The sequence below is a fragment of the Quercus robur genome, chromosome 2 (assembly GCF_932294415.1).
Source record: "Quercus robur chromosome 2, dhQueRobu3.1, whole genome shotgun sequence".
Lineage (NCBI taxonomy): Eukaryota > Viridiplantae > Streptophyta > Magnoliopsida > Fagales > Fagaceae > Quercus > Quercus robur.
This window is the reverse complement of record NC_065535.1, coordinates 69,770,379-69,794,634: the sequence shown is the minus strand read 5'-3', so window position 1 is coordinate 69,794,634 and position 24,256 is coordinate 69,770,379. Positions and strand designations below refer to the sequence as shown.

At 35.2% G+C, this 24,256-nt stretch overlaps 1 protein-coding gene and 1 pseudogene across 1 annotated transcript; both read left to right on the top strand.

The window, feature by feature from the left end:
• The first annotated feature begins 987 nt into the window (after positions 1 to 987).
• LOC126714780 (putative pentatricopeptide repeat-containing protein At3g01580) lies at positions 988 to 4,563 on the top strand (annotated as a pseudogene).
• Positions 4,564 to 10,236: 5,673 nt separating this feature from the next.
• LOC126714779 (putative glucose-6-phosphate 1-epimerase) lies at positions 10,237 to 13,882 on the top strand. Its single transcript, XM_050415082.1, has 8 exons — positions 10,237 to 10,395; positions 10,995 to 11,069; positions 11,905 to 11,961; positions 12,051 to 12,208; positions 12,314 to 12,445; positions 12,755 to 12,857; positions 12,988 to 13,087; positions 13,262 to 13,882. The coding sequence occupies exons 1-8, from the start codon at positions 10,318 to 10,320 to the stop codon at positions 13,498 to 13,500; spliced, it is 942 nt and encodes a 313-aa protein (XP_050271039.1). The 5' UTR covers positions 10,237 to 10,317; the 3' UTR covers positions 13,501 to 13,882.
• Positions 13,883 to 24,256: the final 10,374 nt, after the last annotated feature.

Below are 24,256 nucleotides of genomic sequence, written 5' to 3'. Positions count from 1 at the left end.
CCTTCCCTGAAATGAGAGAGTGCGTTTCGATCCACATCGGTCAGGCCGGAATTCAGGTCGGCAATGATTCCTAGGAACTTTACTGCCTCAAGCATGGCATTCAAGCCGATTCTCAACTCAAAAGATGGTTCTGAGTTGCGTGTAGCCACTGCCCACATGGTAGAGGTAATTCTTGGGAACTTTACTGATGTGGATTTGCTTAGCGCCCATGGTAAGATAGGTGACTATATGGTGAAATAGTCCTAAATACGCCTATCTTTTCCTCTACTGATTATATCCTTGGGTTTTCCTTTAACTTCTTATATATGAGTTTGACAACTGGATTGTTTAGTCATATCTGTCTCTGGGTATGGTTTTCTTGTCCCATGGACATTGGAGCTTGTGTTACATGGTTTCTAGTCAACTTTTTCATAGTATTACACTTCTTTAGCCTGATATTTTCGCATTTAGCTTCAGGCCCGCTCAAGAATATTTTCGCATTTTTTTTCTTTCTATTTCAACTTGATGGCCAGATGCCGAGTGATAAGACTGTCGGCGGAGGATACGATGCCTTCAACACCTTCTTCAGTGAAACTAGTGCCGGAACGCACGTTCCTCGTTCCCCTTCCAACGTTTTTTTTTTTTTTTTTAATTTAAAAAAACAGATTTTATTTTCTTTTAGTTAATTACGAAAATCAAAAAAAGAAAAGAAAAAAAAAATACTTAACGGCATAAATTAACAGATGTCTAATAAAATAAGAGTACTATATTGACAAAAATTGGTACAGGACTGAAATAAAAAAATTGAAAATTAAAGGACTGAAATGACAAATGCTGAAAGTTAGAGGAACAGTTTTGGAGTTTTGCCTAAATGAAAAGAGGAGCTAATCCTTAGAGAGAGAGAGAGAGAGAGAGAGAGAGAGAAGTGATTCGTTGCTTTTTCCTGAAACCATTTCGTTAAGTTTTGTCATTGTAATTTATTTCTGTTATTTTTGTTTATACTTGTGAAGCTGTTTCAAACATGTGATTACACTGAACTCAGTGGCACAATTGCACTCTCAGACCCTCAAAGCTTTGCCTTTTTCACACGACAGTTTTTTTGCCACCAAACTCATCTCTCATTTTGCTAAATATACTTCTCTTCAGCATGCGCGCCAACTGTTCGACGAAACGCCTCACAGAACTGTTTATCTCTGGAACGCTATACTTGGGAGCTATTTGAAAGAGAAACAATGGGAAGAGACTTTCGCATTGTATCTTGTGGAATTTCCACTGAGGACAAACCTGATCATTCTACAACACCCATTGCTCTTAAGGCTTGCACCAGGTTGCCGGCGCTAGAGCATGGCAAGGTGATTCATGGGTTTGTGAAGAATTAACATAGGATTGGAATGAACATGTTTGTGGGTTCTGTGTTGATTGAGTTTTATTTGAAGTGTGGACAAATGGGTGAAGCTTTAAGAGTGTCTAAGGAATTTTCTGGACCGGATGTGTCATTATGTGGACTTTAATGGCTGGGCATGAGCAGAATGGTTGTCCTGAAGAAGCCATTGCATTTTTCTCTCCATTGGAGATGGCGGAGCGCTTTAATCCTGATCTGGTGATGCTTGTCGGTGTTGTTTCTGCTTGTGCACAATTGCTTAATTGTAAGCTTGGAAGCTGTGTACATGGTTTTGTGATTAGAAGGGGGTTTAATTGACTTATCTTTGGTGAACTCATTGTTGAATCTATATGCAAAGACAGGACCTGTTGAAATTGCAGCTAAATTGTATAGGAGGATGCCAGAAAAAGATGTTATATCATGAAGCTCAATGGTTGCTTGTTATACTCATAATGAGGCTGCTGTTGAGGCCTTAGATCGATTCAATGAGATGATTGATGGGGGAGTTGAGCCAAATTCAGTTACTGTGGTTAGTGCATTACAAGTGTGTGCAGTTGCTTGTAGTCTAGAAGAGTGTAAGATGATCCATGTATTTGCTGTTTGGAAAGGTTTCAAGTTAGATGTCTCAGTTGCCACTGCTTTAATTGATATGCATATGAAGTGCTTCTTGCCTGACAAAGCAATTGATCTCTTTGAAAGAATGCCCAGGAAAGATGTCGTATCGTGGGCTGCTTTGTTACGTGGGAATACACAAAATGGGATGGCACATAAGTCAATGGAAGTCTTTCGTAACATGCTATCAAATGAAATGCAACCTGATGCTGTTGCTATGGTGAAGATTCTTGCAGCTTGTTCAGAATCAGGGATTCTTCAACAAGATGTTTGCCTTCATGGATATATAATTATAAGCAGCTTCAACAACAACATTTTTGTTGGTGCTCCACTCATAGAGTTGTATTCAAAATGTTGTAGCATAGATAATGCTACAAAAGTATTTGAAGGGATCGTACACAAAGATGTTATTTGGAGTGCAATGATTGCAGGGTATGGAATTCATGGGCAAGGGGAAATTTTTTTTTCTTTTAAATATTTGATCAGATGGTTAAGATTGCAATAGTTATACCAAATAATGTAACATTTCTCTCAATCCTTTCTGCTTGTAGCCATGCAGGTTTGGTTGAAGAAGGGATAAAGATATTTAATATGATGTCACATGAATACCAAGGCCTGAGTTGGAACATTATGGGATTTGGCAGGACAGGATAGCTTGATTAGGCCATCGACATTATTAACCAAATGTCAAATCCAGCTGAGCCCCCTGTTTGGGGAGCTCTACTAGGTGCTTGTAGAATCCATAATAATATGGAGATGGGAGAGATTGCTGCAAAGAATCTTTTTCCAGTTAGATCCCAATCACATGGGGTATTATGTACTGCTATCACATATTTATGCCGTGGAGAAGAAATGGGACAATGTGGCTAAACTTAGGCCTCAAATAAATGAGAAGGGGTTGAAGAAGACTTTTGGCTCAGTGTAGTTGAGATAAGGAATGAGGTCAATAGTTTTGTAGCTGATGACAGTTTCTACCCAGCCTCTGAGCAGATTTATGGTTTTCTAAGAAATTTGGAGTTGAAAATAAGAGAGGAAGGCTACGTTCCTATTATAGAATTTCTGTTACATGAAATGAAGGAAGATTTATAGTGTTGATGAATCAATGTATGACATCTCAATTTTACTCAGGGAGCTGAATCCATCTAGTGTTTAAGGACTTAAGTTAATAATCAGATATATGGCTATTTGTCAGATTAGCTTGAAAATATCTCACACTGGTAGGAAATATACGAATTGAGCTTCATTACTTTCAGAATTATCTGATTCTTGGATTTGGATGCTAAGGAGCTGGGTATGTTCCTAGGTATCTGTTGGATGGTTCTCAGCATTCAAAGTCAGAACCATGGAAGGACTTTTATCTCCCTTGACAATTGGCTCTTACTGGATATCTCCTAATCTTACTGCAATGGACAGTGGAATAGACTTGGACATCATGCCCAGGTGGTTGCAAATGAAATTATTTTTAAGTTGCTCTATTAGCTCTGGTTCTAGCATCTAACAAAATCTTCATATTTGTGCCATTCCATGGACCTTGGAAACCTGTAATCTTGGAATGGCCAAGTTCGTCTTTGCAAAGTCTGTTTTAATTGCTTTGCCTACATGAACCTGTGGCAGCCTCCAGATCATTTGAGCACTCAGTGCTGCAAATTTAGTTGAATCTAAGGTTTTAGCTCTTTTCTACTATTTTATTTTTTCTAGCTAAAGATTTGATTAGCTTATTGTCTGTCCTTCAGATGAGATCAATATCGAAGTTCCATTGCTGAAGCATACTTTTGCAAATGGAGTCTACTTTCTGAAGAATATTTGGAAGGCAGAAAAAGCTCTTTCTTTATGTGCTCCTTTATTGATCTCAATAAGCCAGCCTGTTCCCGCTGATCTCGTCCGCCAGTTGATTGGAGGGAGATAAATCATATTTAAACGGAAACCATTATCTCAAGGATGGTTTCATGCTAATAGCAGCTGAACTGAAGTGTTTTCTCAGAGGTAATCGGAGAAGTGTTCCACATTCCCCCCCCTACGTACTTCCATAAGATCTGCATTCGGGTTTTGTGCTCGCAAAACTCCCAATCATTGAGACTTGTCAGAGACGCAGCTTTGAGCATATACCTAGTGAAATAAGAAATCACTATGATCATGAATACTAGGAACTTTAAAAAAAATGAAATTTAATGCAAATCAGATTAGGAATATGATGGCAAAATTTGTGACTCTCATCAATCATTCAAGTTTTGATTATTTTCAAATGTAGGAATTTGCCTTTGTTTCTCAGAGACCTGTCTCTCTCTCTCTCTCTCTCTCTCTCTCTCACACACACTCACAATTTGTAGTAATGTCCTCTTTTTCTCTTTGGTGTCATTAATGTTTTTGGCAACCTCAAAGGCCATTGAGGGACACTCTTTGTTTTATTGTTTGAAACTTTGAAGAGATCGCAGCCATCAAATTGAGAATTATTTAGAACATAAGTGGTGCCCATTTCAGGATGTTATGAGCATGTCATAGCAATTTGCAGGCACTATCCTATCTCTTTAATCTTTCTCAACTCAAGCTGGAGTCTTGTTTATTGATATGGTTGACATGTTTTTACATTTAAATTCTGGTGCTTGTTCTTTTTAAATGGGATTGAGATACAACGAATGGAATAAGTGGAATTTGAAGTTCTTCTATCATTTGACCAAAACAAATTGGGGGGTGGGGGGGTAAAAAAAGGCCTCCCATAAAATTTCTGAGTGCAAACAGTGTTGCCCCTTTTGCTGAGTAAATGAAAGTTCGTTTTATGCTTTATCCAACACCAAAAAAAAAAAAAAAAAATCCGAACATCTACATCCTATATTTCAACAAATTTTCCAGAAAAAAAATCCAAACAAAATAAAGTCATCCAACCCAACCTTCAAATATTATATATATATATATATATATAGTTAAAAATACATAAACTAACATACTGTTAACCTTATGGTTTGAATTCATCTCTCCCTCACTCTTAGGCCCAAATATTTTATGTATGAAAATATATTAACTTTTGACTAATATTATACAATTTAAATGTGACTCATAAGTAAATAGATGAGATATGGAGCATATGATTCTCAAAAAAAAAAAAAAAAAAAAAGAAAGAGAGGAAGGAAGAAGAAGAAGAAGAAGAAGAAGAAGAAGATATGGAGCATATGGCTCATATAAAGAAAAAATTAATGGCCCCCAACAAATGTCATAATACCAGGTGTATTAGTGAATATAATCTGGACCCTACAGATTCCTTTTTTCTCTCCTCAAAAAAAAAGATTCCTTTTTTCTTTTTTCCCTTTAATATTAATATCCTTTTGGATAAGTGGACCCTTCAGATACTATTTCAATATTCAGAATTAAGTTTTTTTAAAACATAAACAAATAAAAAAATAAAAACACCAATTTTCATAGGTTAGAGTGGGTCTACTTTTTCACAAAGTGGAGTCTGATTGTATGAGTTCTCACTTCTGATTGCGAAAGGAAAAGGGCAACTAAGTTAAATTTCAGGAAACAATGTTTGAAACCACCAAACAACAGTCATTTTCACACCATTTTCATTTTTCGCCCCTATCACAAATTTAAGGTATTCATTCCCGTTGCCAAATGGACCCTTTGATAATGAATCTTACGCTCTTTCATTGTACTAAAATAATTTATAATTGAATCAAAATCAAATTTTTTAACCATCTCTTTAATTACATAGTTAAACCATCACTCAAAAACTTATTTAATAATCTTGAATTCTGTATTTATATGGCCTAGTTTTGAGATAAACTCAACGGATTTCATCACGTTAATTGGTAGTCATAGTGAGCGTTTGGATCACGTCCACGTTTGGACGTTTTGCGTTTCACCCTTTTTTTTTTGGGACCAGCGCCTGGTGCACTGTTCATGTCCATGAACAGTGCATCAAGATATACGAACAGTAACTCACGCATAAACAGTAACTTTTTTATTATTTTTTTATTGTTTTCAGTTTTTAGTTTTTAATTTTCAGTAAAATAAGCGGTATCCAAACGCACCCATAATTTAGGATCACATTGGGTAGTAGCTTCTAAGTTTTAAATATTTTTTTCTCTTAAAATATTCATCAATTATGGATTTTATTCCCATAAATTATCCACATTTTATAACTTAAATATTCAATACATATATTACAATTTATAACACTATCTATTATATCTTATTACAACTGGCTCTACTGCACAAGCAAGAGAGGCAGTCGCCTAAGGCCCCAAATAAAAATAAAAATAAAAAGCCCTCTAATTTTAACCAATAAATCTATTTCTTTTATTTTAATAGTATTAATTAAGCCCAAATATTAGCCAATAAATAAAATAATATTTTTTATCAAAAGGGAAATTTTACGTTCACAACGTTTTTTTCAATACTTTCACAATAAATTTTAAGTGGCAAGTTGTTACTAGTTATTATTGGGGGTTAAAAAAGTAATTTCAATGGTGGATTCAAATTAGAAATAGTAACAATTTAACATCTAGAATTTGTTGTGAATATAATAGTAACACTTCTAAAAAAAATAGCAATACACAAAAAATTTCACAACATTTTTCATAACAATTGAGTTGGCAAACTTTTACTAGTTCTCATCTAAATCCACCACTAACATCACTTTTTTAATTACCACTATTAATCTGCCACATCGACAGGTGTAAAAAGTTTTGTCAAATTTGTTGTGTCTATAGACTTTCTCAAAAAAAAAAAAAAAAATCTAAGTAGTAATTTTACATCTAAAACAAGATAATAGAGTTTAAGCAATATTAAAAAATAAATAAAACTCATTTTTAAAATATATAAAAGGCCTCAATTTATTTTGAGCTTTAGGCCCTTGAGGTCCTGAATGCATCAAGTCGTCCTGTATCTTATATTATATATTATTATTATTAAATAAACTCAACCACACTATTATTAATATTATATATAATATATTACATATTATATAATTAAAGTCATATACAATTACATAAATATCCATTCACCTGAAGTGTTGAACAGCACTAAAAAAAGTAACTTGCTTTTTAACCACACATTCGCCTAATAGCTTTTATTATAAAAAACAATAACAGTACAAAACAACACAAAACTGAGAGATAGCAAGAAAGAGAGAGAAATAAAGATACCTTTTTTTTTGTTTTTGGGGGGGGGGGGGGTGTTGGTTGTTGGGTTTGTTTGCTAATATGTGGAGAGGTATGGGCTGAGGAACGGGAAATGGGGATTTATTTTTTGGGTTTTTTGGTACCGAACTTTTTTTTATTATTATTTTAGTTTTTTGTACTAATTTAATTTTGTTGGGCTTTACTTATATTAGTTTTTACTACACATTAAAAATACACACTACCTAAATACACTAAAAACGTAATTTTAAGTCACATTTTTAGTATATTAACACACTGTGTGCAATAGTCCTTTCTCTTATTTTTATTAGACTAATTCAAGAAGACTAGTCCTAAAATTTGAGGTGACCATGGCCCCAACCTGACTTCACTACTGATAAATACTATAGTATTTCAAATTTATTGTGTTTATTTTATAATAATTATCATTTATCATTATACCAGGACACATTAATTTTTCGTGTAGATAAGAATTTAACTCCTAATCTTTTATTTGACAAAAAAGATATTTTACAGGTTGGGTCATATACAACCAAACAAAAGAAAGAGCTCATTTTTAGTCATGCAATTGAGTTGATTTGGCGATTTGTTTACTTAATACAGAGCATACAGACGTAAACAGACCGAAAGTAAATAAGTTAGGTGCTTGATTACAAGAGCACTTAGTCATGGTCATTGAAATTTTAGCAGTCACCACTCACCACCTTTTCTCTTATCATGATAATAGCTGATTGCCTATTATTACTCTACTATATACAACGTCATTTTCTGTTTCTCCATTTTCCATATAAGGTTACAGAACCGAAAGTGGAACACTAGAGAATCACGTTATGTCGTTTTTCCTTGATGCTTACTCTAACCAGCGTCCAGCAAAAGCGACTTATAATAAGCCTACATAAGCTTTACTAGTCACTACCTACCTGAACTTCTTGTTGTATTTGTATATACAGTCTAGTAGTTTCATGGCAAATATACAAACTATATATGAACTGTACGTCTTGCACACAATCCACGTACCATAATAACAGGAAACTACATAAGATCTTGACCTTCCAATTAGGCCAATCAATTCACGGTCTTGTAATAACAAGTGGTTTTTGTCTCTCTTTTTTCCTTTTTTAATTGCACTATATCTTGTAATTATGGTGCAATTACAATCTTCTCCTAAACTTCAAAACTAAACAATGTCAGCATAAACTTCAAAATGGAGCATTATTGCCCTTGTCCATTGTTAATAAGCCCTTTTCTCCAAAAGTAAATTCCCCTCGAAAGCTTGTCTAATAGAAATTTGAACTTTCTGTTATATTTGATGGAACTCCTAATGACATGGAACAAGGCACTTATTCCTTTATTAGTTTTTTTTTTTTGGGTAATAGGGAAAAAACTATACTGCCATATAACAAATGGGGAAACAACTGCACAGGCGGAGTGTCCAAAATAACAAAGTCTTGTTGCAGGTGAATTGCCATCTTCGCAAAGGCATCAGTGCAAGAGTTTGCTTCCCTATAATAGTGGTTAAACTTCCAAGGGGGATTCGGTTCATCAAGTTTTTGTAATCATCAACAATTGGTGCATATGAGGCCTCATAATCGGTGAGAAAGACAATAACAAAATTAGCATCAATTTCAAATTCAATTGCTTGAATTTGAAGGAGAATACATAAAGTAAAGCCATCCCTCACGGCCCGCAAAGCTCAGCTTCTAAGCTATTTGACTAGCCTATAGCTCTAGTGAAGCCTTTCAAGTTTCACCCATCTTCCTTGGTGGTTCCTAATGAGACCACATCCACCTACAAAACCAAGGCATCCACGAGCTGATCCATAGTATTTAATTCATGCCAATGTTGCTGAGGAGATCTCCAAATCACATTAGTGAGGACTTTTTGTCTAGAAACAGGAAGGTTAAGGGCAATACAATAGTGTTCTTTGGAAAGGTATCAACCTCATCAAGGAGGAAAGTACATATTAGTTATTACTAATAGATGATGATAAAGATTTCTTGTGGGTTAGGATGACATTGCGATAAATTACACAATAGTTTATGATGAAAAATGCTAATCAGTTGAAAAGGAAGAAGGAGGTTAAAATCTTCCTCTGGCTACTTTATTGTAAGAAAAACTAAAGTTAATTTAAACAAAAACAATGGATTAGACCCGTGTCAAAAGATTCCATGTGTAGGTCTAACTCTATACGTCATTAGACCAGAATTTCTCTGCATAATGGAAAACAAAACAAAAAAAAAAAAAAAAAAAATACTTTTTTATTTTGAGTTCAATTGATGAGAACCGTTGATTTGTTGTGTCCTTTCAAAAATGCACTACCTTTGTAGCATGGGATGAGATATGCGTCAACTTGGGAGTTTTGATTACCTGCACTCACTAATTACATGCACTACAAGCAAATTACCAAAGCAAAATACCAAAGTGAATCAATCACACGGCTAAAATTTGTCATATCAAAATGATTGCTAATATAATTAGATATACCAAGTAGGACCCATCACAAGAAGGTCCCAAATTCACAAAACTGACGTGGAAAATTGATGAGGTTCCACGTGAACAAGGGGGACACAACCATAGGTGATTGAGATCTTTAACTGAAAGGGACACAACGACCAGAGCATCCAATGACACAATTAAAAGTTCATCATAGTTGGATTTCTTTTCCTTTGGTATCCTTCTATCTGTAACCCATGTCTCTATCTCTCTCTCCAATATATATATTTATATAATCTATATATGTGTATCATGGACTTGTCACAAACTCAGAGTTGTTGAATGGTTCTTCTTTAAACTCGAAGCCCATATACACAATCTTATAATTATATACAATCATTTTATAAAATATAATAATAATAGCATTAAAAGTAAGCTATCCCATCTCCTTCTTTTACGTAGTAATCTTATTACTATGTGTTTGTTTCTAGTTAATATAGTTGGTTTTTTTTTTTTTTTTTTTTGTTTAATTGGTTCTCAAACTTGATGGTTCTTATTTTCTGACAAAAGGGTGTTTAGAGATTATGTTTTTATGTGACTCTTTTGGTTTAGTACATATATATACATGGATGTTTGTGGTACTGAAGTACATGTTTGCTATGTTGTTGGGGTTGTGTTGGTTTGGTTTGTGTGCAGCTGGAGCGGAGGAAAGGAAAAGTGAACCCATTTGTGAGTAGCATAAGGGCGAGGTTGAAGCCAAGGCCGAAGCCAAGGCCGATGCCACTCAATATAATTCATGATGCAAATGGGTTGCCCCGGACTATTCTGACTGAGCCAAATGGGTCCTCGGCAGAGGTTGGTTTTTTACTGTATGTTTGATTGATTTAATGCTGTGAAACTTAGAAGATGATGAATGATATAACATATGGGATGCAAAATTTTGAGTGATATAATTGGATCATGAGTAGTGGTTATGTTATTTGTGTGTATTATATTGTTGTTCAAATTGATTGATTGTATGGAAAAAAAAAATTTGTGGTGGAATGAATAGTAATTAAAGCATAAATGAAGAATAAATGGTAATTTACACTTAAATTATAGGCATATTGTTACAGTGATGAGTAGAACCCTTCCAAATTCTTTTGAAGTAGGGGAAACAAGGCCATTTTTGGAGAAATATACTTGGAGATGCCTATGTAGTTTATTATATAGAGTCAGTCCTCACCATGGTGAACTCTGTGAATTCAAAAGGTGGAACTGATGGTTCAATCTAAATCACTTGAATGATCAAGAAAATTAAGAGTTACTTGATATTGTTTAACATCTATAAAGCACTTAGTTTTTTTTTTCTTTTAATTTGTCCCATCCTTTACAATTTAGCCATGTTTATAAAATGAATATAATATGGTGATCTCAGCTTTAGTTATCAATGGTTTGACATAGGATGGTTTCAGGTGCTTCTTTATGGAGGACAGGTTGTTTCTTGGAAGAATGACCGAAAAGAAGAACTGCTTTTTATGAGCAGCAAGGTAAAGAAAATTTATTTCTATGTTTGATTTTAGATATGCCTAGTTGGATTACTGAACATGGTTGTATTTGATGCTCAAATGCAATTTTTTGCATTCTGCAAATATGAAATTGCTTTCAATGGACAATCCTCTAGAATAATCTGTTAGGGGTAAAGCTTAGCTTTTCCGATGTTCACCTTCTCTTCTATATTTCATCTTATACATGGCCAGATGGCCTCAAGTAGTTCTTTCTTCACAATTTGCCGCTGTTTAGAATCCAATGCTTACTAGCAAAGGGGACATAAAATATGGCTAATTGATTCAAAAAGCTTGCATTTTTAATAAAAACAAATCAACCAAATTGTAATTTCCTGAAGTTCAGAATCCAATGCTTACTAGCAAAATGGTTAAAGGTCATAAACCATGGCTACTTGATTAACCAAGCTTTTGTTTTCACTAAATAATCAACAAAATGATACTAAAAGAAACTTATATGCACAAGGCAACTGTGTCAACATGAGCACAAACAACTGCAATGCCAATGATCCTCATTGTGTAAGCATGCAGCAAAGTGTTTCATAAAAAGAAACTTCTACTTAGAAAAGTTTTTTTTTTTTTTTTTTTTTTTCATTTTTCATATTATCTCATCTTTATTCAATTAATATCAGCTCCGCTGCAGACGCAATTCATGCTTTTCTTTACTCTTGCTCAATACAATACTGGACTTGTCATAAAGATCATGCACTTGTGCATCAAATATAATTGCCCTTGTTTGAGTTGTTTACTTTTACTGAAGCAACCGTTTGAACCAGTCTTTTTTTTCCACATTTATATCGGGGCTTTCCCTATTCTGCAGGCTATATGGAAGCCACCTAAAGCCATTAGGGGAGGTATACCTGTCTGCTTTCCACAGGTCTGTCAGTAGGAAACTAGCAGAAACTTATTTACCTTTTTTCTACTTGTTGGAAATTAGGCATTCTTAGCTGCTATTGCCTGTTGTAGTTTGGAAATCTTGGTTCACTGGAGCAACATGGGTTTGCAAGGAACAGAATGTGGTCATTTGATGGTGACACTTCGTCTTTGCCTCCCGCTAACAATCAATCATCAGTGGATCTGATACTGAAATCCACAGAAGAAGATCTAAAGATGTGGCCACGTAGGTATGCCCTTGAATTATGAGACAACTTATTTTGGGTAGATAAATTATATGACATTGTCATATGTTATGGACTGATTTAAATATTTGAATGTTGGTTTTTCTGCAGCTTTGAGCTGAGGCTTCGTATTTCTCTTAGTGCGGGAAAGCTAACCTTAATCCCCCGCGTTAGAAACACAGACAATAAGCCCTTCTCATTTACGTTTGCACTGCGCAACTACTTATCTGTATCAGATATCAGGTGAGTCTAGTAAATGTAGAAGCTATATGTTTTGAATACATTATTTATTTATTTTGTGTGTGTGTGTGGGGGGGGGGAAGGGGCAGGAGGGTTTGCAGTGTGATTTGAATGCAATGATCATGGCCAGATGTTTGTTACAAGAGATTCAAACCTGTAGGAACTTTTGCAGAAGCTCAGTTTTACAGTCGAAACTATGACTTGTTTTATAGTGCACTAGTAATTGCATGTCCCCTACTAATAGCCGAGTTTGGAAGCATACTTCATTGTTATCCTTTTTCAGAGGGTTGCATGATGCTGTTTGATTTGCAGTGAAGTGCGCGTTGAGGGCTTGGAGACACTTGATTACTTAGATAATCTGGAGCGCAGAAAAAGGTTCACAGAGCAGGCAGATGCTGTTACCTTTGATGGCGAGGTACTAAAATTTTCTATTCCACTTTGCCTTTCACTCTGGGTGTGAATTTGAAGTACATAAACTAAATTTAACCTGCCAATTATAGTCTCTCATGTGAACTCTCTAAGGATAAATCGTTATTCCCCTGTAGATTGACAGAGTTTATTTGACAACCCCATCAAAGATTGCTATCATTGACCATGAGAAGAAAAGAACCTTTGTACTACGAAAAGAGAGCATGCCAGATGCAGGTTTTTATAATTAATGTTAAAATACCATGTTAGAGTTCTATCTCATCATTCTTCAATATATAAAAATGCTTTCCTTGCACGATCTTGAAAATCAAGAGTTTGTGATTTATATGCTTTCCTTATCTTTTTTTTCTCAGAAGTCACTTTAAAGCTATAAACTTTTGTGCTTTGCAGTTGTTTGGAATCCTTGGGACAAAAAGGCCAAGGCTCTTCCTGATTTGGGGGATGTAGACTACAAAACCATGTTATGTGTGGACTCTGCAGCTATTGAAACCCCAATTGTCTTAAAACCCTTTGAAGAGTGGAAGGGCTATCAAGAACTCTCAACTGTGTCATCAAGCTATTGCAGTGGACAGTTAGACCCTTGGAAGGTTCTTCATGGCTATCACTCACCTCATCCAGTCAATCATTAAAGGTTTTTATGTCAGCTTTATTATTTACTGTACAATAAAAACTCCCTTGCTTGTCTGTATATTATCATTGTGGCGGCACTTGGGCTTCCCAGCAGGGACTAAATTAACTGCATGTAAAACATGAAAGTATACATGTCCAGGTCAGATTCAAGTTTAAGCAATAGGACCATTTGTATATTTCCAGGAATGGAAGTGTAGACAACTGGTTTCCATTACCATTTTGTATATTGCCACTTTGAAATGGTGAGAAAGTGTAAACAACTTACTTACATGATGTTGTAACTATTTTATTTATTTGTCTATTGGTTCATTCTTTTGAAGGAACCACGCAAGTTAATGTAAACTTTTGGCTGTTTGCAATCCTAATAATGTTTTTAATGCATGAGCAAGTTCCATTTGTGACAGTTGGATTCTACAGTAGAAAGCAGAACACATTCTCCTTATCATACTTCTTATTTAGCAATTTCCTAATCTCTAGGGGATAGAATCTTCTGGCATTGCCATCTCAATGTTTTTCTCTTTGTCCCATATGCTATATTCAAAAAAATCAATTGGCAGCACTTAGAGCACCAAGTCTCAAAGTGCTTTTCATATATGTGGTTTTTGATACTGCCTGCCAATGCAATTTTTTTTTTTTAAAGAAAAATTGAGAATGCATTTCTACAATTTCCTTAGGAGGCTCAACTTTTGACGAGACCTTGAGAACATTTGCAAGGAGCAATGCTTATCCCCCAACAGTTTCTGAAACCATATGGCTTTTTGCAGTATTTCTTCCTATTGAGTCGATATTGCAAGCTAGTGGTGATAGTGTTCCTTTTAAGAACTTTTTCCTTATAAGTTGTGTTAGAAACCTAGGATTCTCCTTAGGGAAAAGATAGTCATTCACCCATCCTGTCATCGACCTAGTCGTTATTGCCGATGCAGTTAGTATAGTCGTTATTGCCTAGAAAAAAAAAAGCTGCAGCAAACTGATAATTCAAAATGAGGAAACAATTGGCAAGCATGATATTTAAGATGTCTTACAAGAAATCACTCTAGCATAGGCAACATATTGAAAAATTGGAAATGAATACCCACAATTTTGTGAGGTCCTGCCTATAAGATTTTTTATGTCAAGAAATTCTACAGTCGCTACATAAGATCACCCACATGATTTTAAGATCAACAACTCAAGGTGAGTTTAAATACTTAAAATAAACATAACATCTGACAGGACAGGACCATTCCTTAAGGGTCTCCAAGCCAACTCAAGGTGGACATGTCAAAACTTCTTTTAGTACTTTTCATATACTGTGAGGCCAGCCACAGGTGATTAAAAGAATATTTGTCCATGAAATTGCCAGACCTCAAATGAGGATGTTGATAGATGAGTGGCAAGGGAAAAAGTTAAAAATAAAGACCACTAAACATAAGTGCCAAGTTTTCTTGGGACCAAAAGCTCACTAATAAATTAATAAAAAATCAAGTCCCAACTTGATGAGCACAAATTTTAAAGCTTTATTAATTAGACAATGAACAATCTATCATTGGCTCACTTTATTTATCCACTAGGATGCTTTCCCATTGTCACACGAGTTTTATTGGCAAATGGTTTTCAATCTGCACATTACTTTAGATCTCGTGAATCACATATTCTCTCACCTACTTGACAAAGATAGGAATTTTATAACCAAGAAGCAAGAATGGTGTGGATTATGTTCCATGAAAGATTTCTATTACTGGATAGTGTAAATCACCCATTCCATTTGTACTGATTGTAAACAAATTATTAGTAAGTTTTTAATGACTGTCTACAAGAAAAGAACTGTCTGTTAAGTGTTAAATATTAACAGCAGGATATAGTTTGGAAAGACAACAGTAGAATGGTTGAAGACTCTTTTCCAAACATTAAGATCAATCTGTCCACTTAAAATATATTTTCTTGAGCGAATAGCTAGTGATCTTTCATGGATGGTCCATATAAGAGGTACTGACTTGAAAGGTTCCTGCACAAAACTGTAACTAGTAAAATCATTCATTTTCAGAGTATTTAAATATAGTTTTTTGTTTTGCAATTCATAAAATAGTGAGTCCCACACTAGAATTTATTGTTTGCTTAATATTTTCTAAATACAGTTTTCAAAAACTTGCATCATATTTTCTTGATTTAGAACAAGATTTTGAAAACGACTAAGGGGGTGTTTTCAGGATACAAAAAATGTTTTTAATGATATAGTTGTAAATAAATTGAAAACAGTGGGCCCTACATATTTGTCCAAACTCTTTTATCTCTTAAATTAAGGAGCTTATCTTTATCACAAAAAGAATTCTCACACTTCAAATTTGAAACTTATCATTAAAAAAAAAAATGATGAACTCTATTCCCTTATCATTATCCAAAAAAAAAAAAAAAAAAAAGTAATCTACAGATTCAATACGTTACTTTTTGTAATTTTTTTTTTTTTTTAAATCTCAAAATAGAAATGGTCTCCCAAACAATTATTATTTATTTTTAGTATTTTGAAAATTGTTCTTAAAAGTGGGAGCCAAACATGTAAAATATAAAATTATTATCTGAAAACTAGTTTCAAGTTCAATTTTTTTAAATTGTTTTTATATTGTTTTGAAAAAAAAAAAAAATCCTCTTACCAATCAGGCCCTTAACATCATTGGTAACACATTTGGAAAAAATTCGATATAACTAAAGAAAATTAGAACACACAAAGATCAGAAGAAATAAATAAATAAATAAATGTAACTCACATAGGAACATAATTATGGTGATTACATTCACTGGTAAAAGGGTCCATGAGTTTTCATTAATTTGTTATCGTTAAAATATAAGGTTTAAAGTGTGAATGAGAGAGCAAAAGCAAGGGATTTCCTAATGGGTGGAAAACCTTAGAGCCTATTTGGTAAGAGGATATAAATATAGTTTTTTTTGTTTTGCAAACTATAAAATGGTGGGTCCTACACTTGAATATATTGTTTGGCCGATGTTCTCTAAATACAGTTTTCAGAAAATTATATCCTATTTTTCTTATTTAGACCAGGATTTTGAAAGCAACTGAGAAGGTGTTTTCAAGATACAAAAAAAGTTTTTAATGGCATAATTGTAAATAAAACGAAAACAGTGGACCCCACAGATTTGTCCAAACTCTTCTATCTCTTCAATTAAGGCGCTTATCTTTATCACAAAAAATAAATAAATAAAAAAATCTCATGCTCCAAATTTGAAACTTATCATTATCCAAAAATAAAAATAAAAATAAAAAACACATGAGCTCTATCCCCTATCATTAAAAAAGAGAGAGAGAGAGGTAATCTATAAATTTTATACTTTACTTTTTGTAAACTTTTTTTAAAAAAAATATATCAAAAATAGAAATGGTCTCCCAAACATCATTTTTTGTTTTTAGTATTTTGAAAATTGTTTTTAAAAGTGGGAGCCAAACACATATAATGTAAAAATTATTATCTGAAAACTAGTTTCAATTTCAATTTTTTGAAAATTGTTTTCATATTGTTTTGAAAACAAAAACAAAAATCCTCCTACCAAACAGGCATATTCTTTACACTCTTAGTACATATGTCAAATTTTGTGTCAATCAGATATTATTTACTATATCATCTATAAATTTATATTTTATACATAATTTTAAACTACAAAAACTTGCAATTTAAACTGTGGGGCCCAATAATTTATGGGCCCGGCCCGCTTGCTCATGGGGAGTCCACAGGCCCAAGCCGAAAAAGGCCATGGCCCAAGCTCTAAATAAGAAGCACAAAATGGCCCGGAGATACAGCCGAGGACAGCTTAGTCCTCGGCAGACCCAAAGTCTCATTGATGAAAGTGGTATACAAGCAAACTTTAAATATCAAAAAATATCTCAGGGAAGTTGTCCTTAATACCCTTCACTGATAAGACTCTACACCTAACAGAACCTAATTCTTAGGCTTTATTAACCATCCCCAACAATTCCGGGATTAGACTGACGGGACAAATAGCAGTCCTAAAAAAGTTGACCCTACACGTGGACGAGGGACAGCGAACGTAGGCTAGTATAAAAGAGAAGATAAACTAATCAGAAGGGGATCCCCCATCTCACTTCCTGGGAAAAACTCCAGGGATGAGAATGCCCGGACAATATATGTACACCACCACGAAAAACCCACCCCCGGATAACCGGAGAAAGACATTAGTGCTCCTCGGACATGATCCGAGGAGTCCAATCCCTCAAGTTACAAAGCTGTAGAGCTTGGATATCCAGGCTGAAGCCTTTTCTTATCTAAGTTTCCCTAAAGTCCGGTTTGGACCAACGCCTTGTGACCAAACGCTAGCCTTTCAAGCCCACTCTCTACAAATCTTATTGTGAGGGATCCTTCACGTGCGAGCCCAACGTCATTGTTGGGCCGTTTGAGAATCGTGTCCCTACATAAAAAATTTATTAATGACATAGCTATTGATTTTTAATTTTTTAGAAATTTTGCAAGCATGAAGAAAATAAGAAGAAGATGTAATCTAATAGCGGATTTGTCAAAATTCACTTCCAATAAAAAGATATTGAATAAGATGTAATCTAATATTGGTTGTAGCCTAAAATTCACCTCCAATAAAAAGATGTAATCTAATATTGGTTGTAGTATAAGGCTACAACTAATTTTTTAGCTAAACTTTGTCCATTTTTAATATTCTAAATTGTGTATTACAACAACCCAATATAGGGCATATATATATATGAGCTATTAATTATGCATTAATAAAGGATATATATAATTGATATGTCTTGATTCAAAGCAGGAGAAGGGTTCATGATCAAGTTACATCTCTATCTTTTTTTCTTTTTCTCTTTTTGAGAAAAAGGTACATCAATACCTATTCTATCTATCTATTTATATCTATATCTATCTATTTATATCTATCTATGTATAATTATATCTAAAAGTTGAAATGTTAGGAATCCATATAGGTATCGTTAGTTAGTTGGTTAGTTAGTTAGTTACAATTTCAAGTATGTTAATCACGTTTAACACATGTTGATGGGAACTGTAACTAACTAACCAACTAACTAATTAAATGCCTAGCTAACTAAATGCAACATTATAATAATTATTATCTATATATCTATAAGGGTAATTATAGAAGGGTTTGACTTACTTCCAATATTTTTTTAACCGGACATATCCTTTTGTTTTAAATATACAATGACAAGTGGTAATGGGTTTTAATCCTTACATTTTATTTAGTTAGTGAGTGATATGACAGTCTCTCATTAAAATCAAAGGAGATTCATTTTTAAAAAATACTAGAGGCAAGACAAACCCATTAAAGAATATTCTTGGAGTACCTAAATGCATACTCCCCCCTCTCACATAATTGTGGGTCCCACTAATTAAATTCATGGTGGGACCCATAATTCATATGAGATGAGGGAGTACATATTTATGGCACTCCCAGAATATTCAATAATTTTCCATCTATAGGGTTCCTAACACGAAGCATACTCATTAATTCTGCTACTCTCTCATTGTGCTACATCACCCACCTATTTCTAACATTCTCTCTCTTATTTATAATTCTTCTTCTTATTAATTTCCTAATTTATTGTTACACTTTCTTCAACATTTCTCCCTCTCTTACACCTTGTCATCTCCCCCACCGCTCTCTACTTAGTGTCACTTTTCCTCTATCCCTTTATCTTTCTACATTTTGGCTCTTCTTTTTCACATCCTCTTAGTATAAATTTCCATTCTCTTTTCTACATAGTTTTCCCACACAAAAATGGTTCTCTCTCTCTCTCTCTCATTTTTTGGTGGATTTTTTTTCTTGCATCTCTACTTTAAGTGTCCATTTGGGACAAGCTAAATATTTCAACTTATGTGCAATTTCAACTTATTTTTGCTACTATTCATAAGTCCCACTACACCTTTTGATACTATCCATGGGTCTCACTGTACTATTCAGCTAACTCTTTATCTACAGTACTTTCAGCAAAAAGTTATCAGTTTCATCTAAATAAGTTGTTCCCAAACGGACACTAAATTAATGAATTTTTGTGTTCTCTAGAAGTCTACTTTGGGTTGATGTGGTTTAATTTTATGTTTTTAAGTTGTATCTTTTTTACTGTTCTTTGATTGTTAGATGTTATCCTATTACATTATAAAGATATTATATAAGAATATAAATTTACATAGCAGGACTTTGATAATTTGGTATTTATTACTATGTCTTTAATTTTTACTCTTTTTTTTCTCATCTTATTTTTTATAAATTTGCTATTCTCTTTCACATTCTCTTGAAAAAAAAAAAAGTGATCTCTCTCTCTCTCTCAAATTTTTTTATTTTTCTTTTAACTCTACTTTAGGTTGATTGATGAACCATTGAGTTTGTAATAACTGTATTTTGGGTTAATACATTTTGGTGTTGTATTTTTGAGCTCCCCGTCGCAAGTAACGTCTCTCCCTCTTAAAACTTTGGTTTGATTTTCATTTGAGTTAATATATTTAGTTATTTTGGAAGTGAGAATTTGAATTTATATAATAACACAATTTTGGCTATCCATTTGAATGTGCATATCAAATATTTGAGTAATATCAAGTGTAATTTTGTTATAAGTTTTTATCTTCATAATAATTATCTCTATGGGGGCTCAAGAACACAAAAGCCAAAAAGAACTAGTATGGTTCTTGATCTGCACAACTAATTGATGAAGAATACGAGACGGAAATCCATAATGGGGGAATCAGATAAATGATTAAGGACAAAAAAGCTAAGCTACTACTAACAACTAAAAAGAATGGTGCTCCTGAGGGAGTTACAAGAATAAAACAAAGTTGAACTCTCCTAAAAAAGCTCCTCTCACTTTCTTTCTCCTAGTTTTTCTCTCAATATTCCTAGATCCCCTTTTCCCGTTGATCCTCTCCCCCCTTTTATAGCCCCTCTCCTCCTCTAGCTATCCTATTCTCTAGTTGGATTTTTGGGGTGTGGTATGTTCCATCAACACACCTTTCTGCCATTTTGTGATCATTAGGGCATGTTTTAGGGCTATCCTCCCTACTCAGGCTAGTCAATGAACAATTAATGCAGTTGACATTAGGTGAGGAGGGTCTTAAATACGGAGGTGATGGCTGCATTGGATTCGGTGTTTTTCCTGACACATTCCTGCGGTAATCCGATGAAGCAAGGCTACTTTGGTCAGATATCAGGGTGTTCCTTAGTAGAGTTATGCCTCTTGGGAACACGGGCTCCATGTGTGTCCCAGGCTCGGTCCTTAACTCGATCATGTTGGACCTCAGGTTCCTTTAATTTCCCCTGGGCTTTAAGGCAGGTGTCCTGCCATGGAAGGAGTGCCATAACTTGACCTCTTGAGGCCAATGTCTCTAGGGTGTGCCCAGGCGTGTCCCCCCACAACCTCTTTTAAGAAAATGTTTGAATAATTTATTTCATATTTAATTAAAATGTTTAGCTATACAAAAAGAAAAAAAAAAATTAGAAGAACATATATTACTATAACATAATTTCAAAGAATATGGACCATCTCATAAAGGAATTATATCAATTAAACACACCCAAATAATAGAATGATATGTTGGTAGAGATAAAAAGATGGAATATAATTTTAAAATTTGTTTAATTTTAGGGAAAACAAATTATCTTCAACAAATTTTAGAGAAAAAATTATACATTATTCCATAATTACAAAATAATTTATCTAGATGGCATATAGTCATATATATTATGTCATACAAAGCATGTGCATATAATAACATCACCCCCTCCAACTATGTTTGATGTTCAAGTTTTATTTATTTTCTTGTCTATTAAACAATATAACGAACATATTTGTGAGTTAGTTGTTATATATATATAATCACCACAATGAAAAATTTAATCACTTCACAAATCTATACTAACAATTAATTAATTAAAGTTAAAATTATATTATTGGATTAAATTAGATAAAATGATTTTTTTTATAAACTTATTAAATTAGAACCACCAACCTCTTGTATTGTTAAAAATTATGTATAACTTTTACTATGAAGTGGACTATTTATAGTATCAGTAATTTAAATAATAATTTGACATGTTGTGAACTCATTTACAGTTACACACTCCAATATCATGTTTATATAAGTATAATTCAATACATGTGAATATATAAACATATAATCTATATCTATATATATCTAAAAGTTGAAGCGTAGCATTTATTGTTGCTACGTTCCAATTGAACCACATCAGCGTCCACGTCATTATCATTTTTCTTTCCAATTTTCCTATAATTTTTTTTAACATTTACTCATTTTTTAAATATTTACACTTTTTCCAACCTTTTTCTATATCTTACCTTTTCATCTCCCTATTACCCTCTGATGATGCCGAAAAATCGTCAGTGAGCTACACGGCACTCACGTGCTCGAAACAACGCCTGCACAACACAAAAAGAGAAGACCTCGCAGAGAGCACCGGTGTGGTGCCGGCCAAATACCCTCCGAAGGTCAAGTTAGAACTTCTCACAACTCTAAAGTGTTAGAGAGGGTAAATTATGCGTACCTTGGTTGGTGAGGGTATTGGGGTTTTTATAGTGGTAGAGGGTTGACCTCTCCTTATTGGATTAGAAGTCTTTTCCTTATAGGAGTCTCTTTAGACGTATTTTGCCAGATCATTTCCTTGTAGGAGTCTTTTTATTTAACACCAAGCGTGGGGCGCAAGATATTTCTTTATATATGCAAACGTGGAGACCAAGCAAGGCCTCGTTAGGGTCGTCAGCTTCGCCTACTCCCTTGTTAGGGTCGTCAGCCTCGTCAGGGTCGTTAGCTTCGCCTACCCCCTTGTCGGGGTCGTCAGCCTCGTCAGGGTCGTCAGCTTCGCCTACTCCCTTGTTAGGGTCGTCAGCCTCGTCAGGGTCGTCAGCTTCGCCTACCCCCTCGTCGGGGTCGTCAGCTTCGCCTACTCCCTCGTCGAGGTCGTCAGCCTCGCCTACTCCCTTGTTAGGGTCGTCAGCCTCGTCAGGGTCGTCAGCTTCGCCTACTCCCTCGTCGAGGTCGTCAGCTTCGCCTACCCCCTCGTCGGGGTCGTCAGCTTCGCCTACTCCCTCGTCGAGGTCGTCAGCCTCGTTAAGGTCGTCAGCTTCGCCTACTCCCTTATTAGGGTCGTCAGCCTCGTCAGGGTAGTCAGCTTCGCCTACCCCCTCGTCGGGGTCGTCAGCTTCGCCTACTCCCTCGTCGAGGTCGTCTCCCTCGTTAAGGTCGTCAGCTTTGCCTACTCCTTTGTCAGGGTCGTCAGCCTCGTTAAGATAGTCAGCTTCGCCTACTCCCTCGTTGGGGTCGTCAGCCTCGTTAGGGTCGTCAGCTGACACTACTCCCTTCAGCTTAGTAGTGTCAACTTTCCATTTATGACAAGTTAACCCCGTCTTCCTAAAGCTGTAGACGTCCTAAAGTTGTTTGACTTTCATTTATGACAAATGAGGCCGACGGGTCTATTTTGAATGTCGCTTCATGATACTATATTCATGAATATTCACATTCACAATTTTACCCTTATCAGCTGCCCCCCACTCCATGATCTCGTCAGCTTAAACTGACAGGTTCATGGAGTTTAAGTCCTTTTCATTTGGATAATTCCAACTCGTCTCTTTAGTAGACTTGTTCCTCTCGTTATCTTTTATGTTAAAACCATCGTCTTGTAATATTAGTCATATCCTTTAGTGGACGAACTCGTCAACTTTATGGGCTCGTCCGCTTTGGGGACTTGGCGCAATCATCCATTTCGTGGGTATTACTAAGTGACTCATCCAATCTGTAGGCTTAATGATAAACTCGTCCACTTGTGGACTTAATAATTTTTCATTCTCTTAGGATTGGGTCGTCCACTTTGGACTTAGCAATGTCGTCCGCTTTGTGGATTTAGTAGGGTCGTCCAGCTTGTGGATTTAATAAGGTCGTCCAGCTTGTGGACTTAATAAGACATGGTTGTCCACTTTGTGTCCATTTTATGGACTTAATAATTTTTTCATACTTCTAGGATGAAATCGTCCATCTTGTGGACTTAATAAGCTTGTCCATTTTATGGACTTGATAACGTTTCATCATCTCGAGATGAGGTTGTCCACTTAATGGACTGCATATTAGGGTCGTCTATTTTGTAGACTTGGATTCCTCCACTTTGTGGACTTGTTGAGGTGACTAAGTGTTGGTACCTCGTCACCTTGTGAGTTGTCCACTTGGAGTCGTGGACTAATTGAGGTGACGGTGACTTAGCGTAGTGACCGTCCACCCGTAGGCGACTTTGGCCATGCGTCTACCCGTAGGTGACTTAGCATAGTGACCGTTCCCGTAGGCGACTTTGGCCATGCGTCTACCCGTAGGTAAATTAGCGTAGTGACCGTCCACCCGTAGGCGACTTTGGCCATGCGTCTACCCGTAGGTGACTTAGCGTAGTGACCGTCCACCCGTAGGCGTTGGCCATGCGTCTATCCGTAGGTAACTTAGCGTAGTGACCGTCCACCCGTAGGCGACTTTGGTCATGCGTCTACCCGTAGGTAACTTAGCGTAGTGACCGTCCACCCGTAGGCGACTTTGGCCATGCGTGAATAAACTCCTCTTATTAAAATAAACCATGCATTCATAGAAAAAGTAGTCCTTAAAAAGAAAACGAAGACCTGCTCTTTGGGCTTTAAAAGAGTTATTGTAGCAAAAACTAAAGTAAATAGAAAAACTGAGGAGTATAGCTAAAATTCACTAAGGTAAACTAGAAATTAAGGGGTGCTGCTCT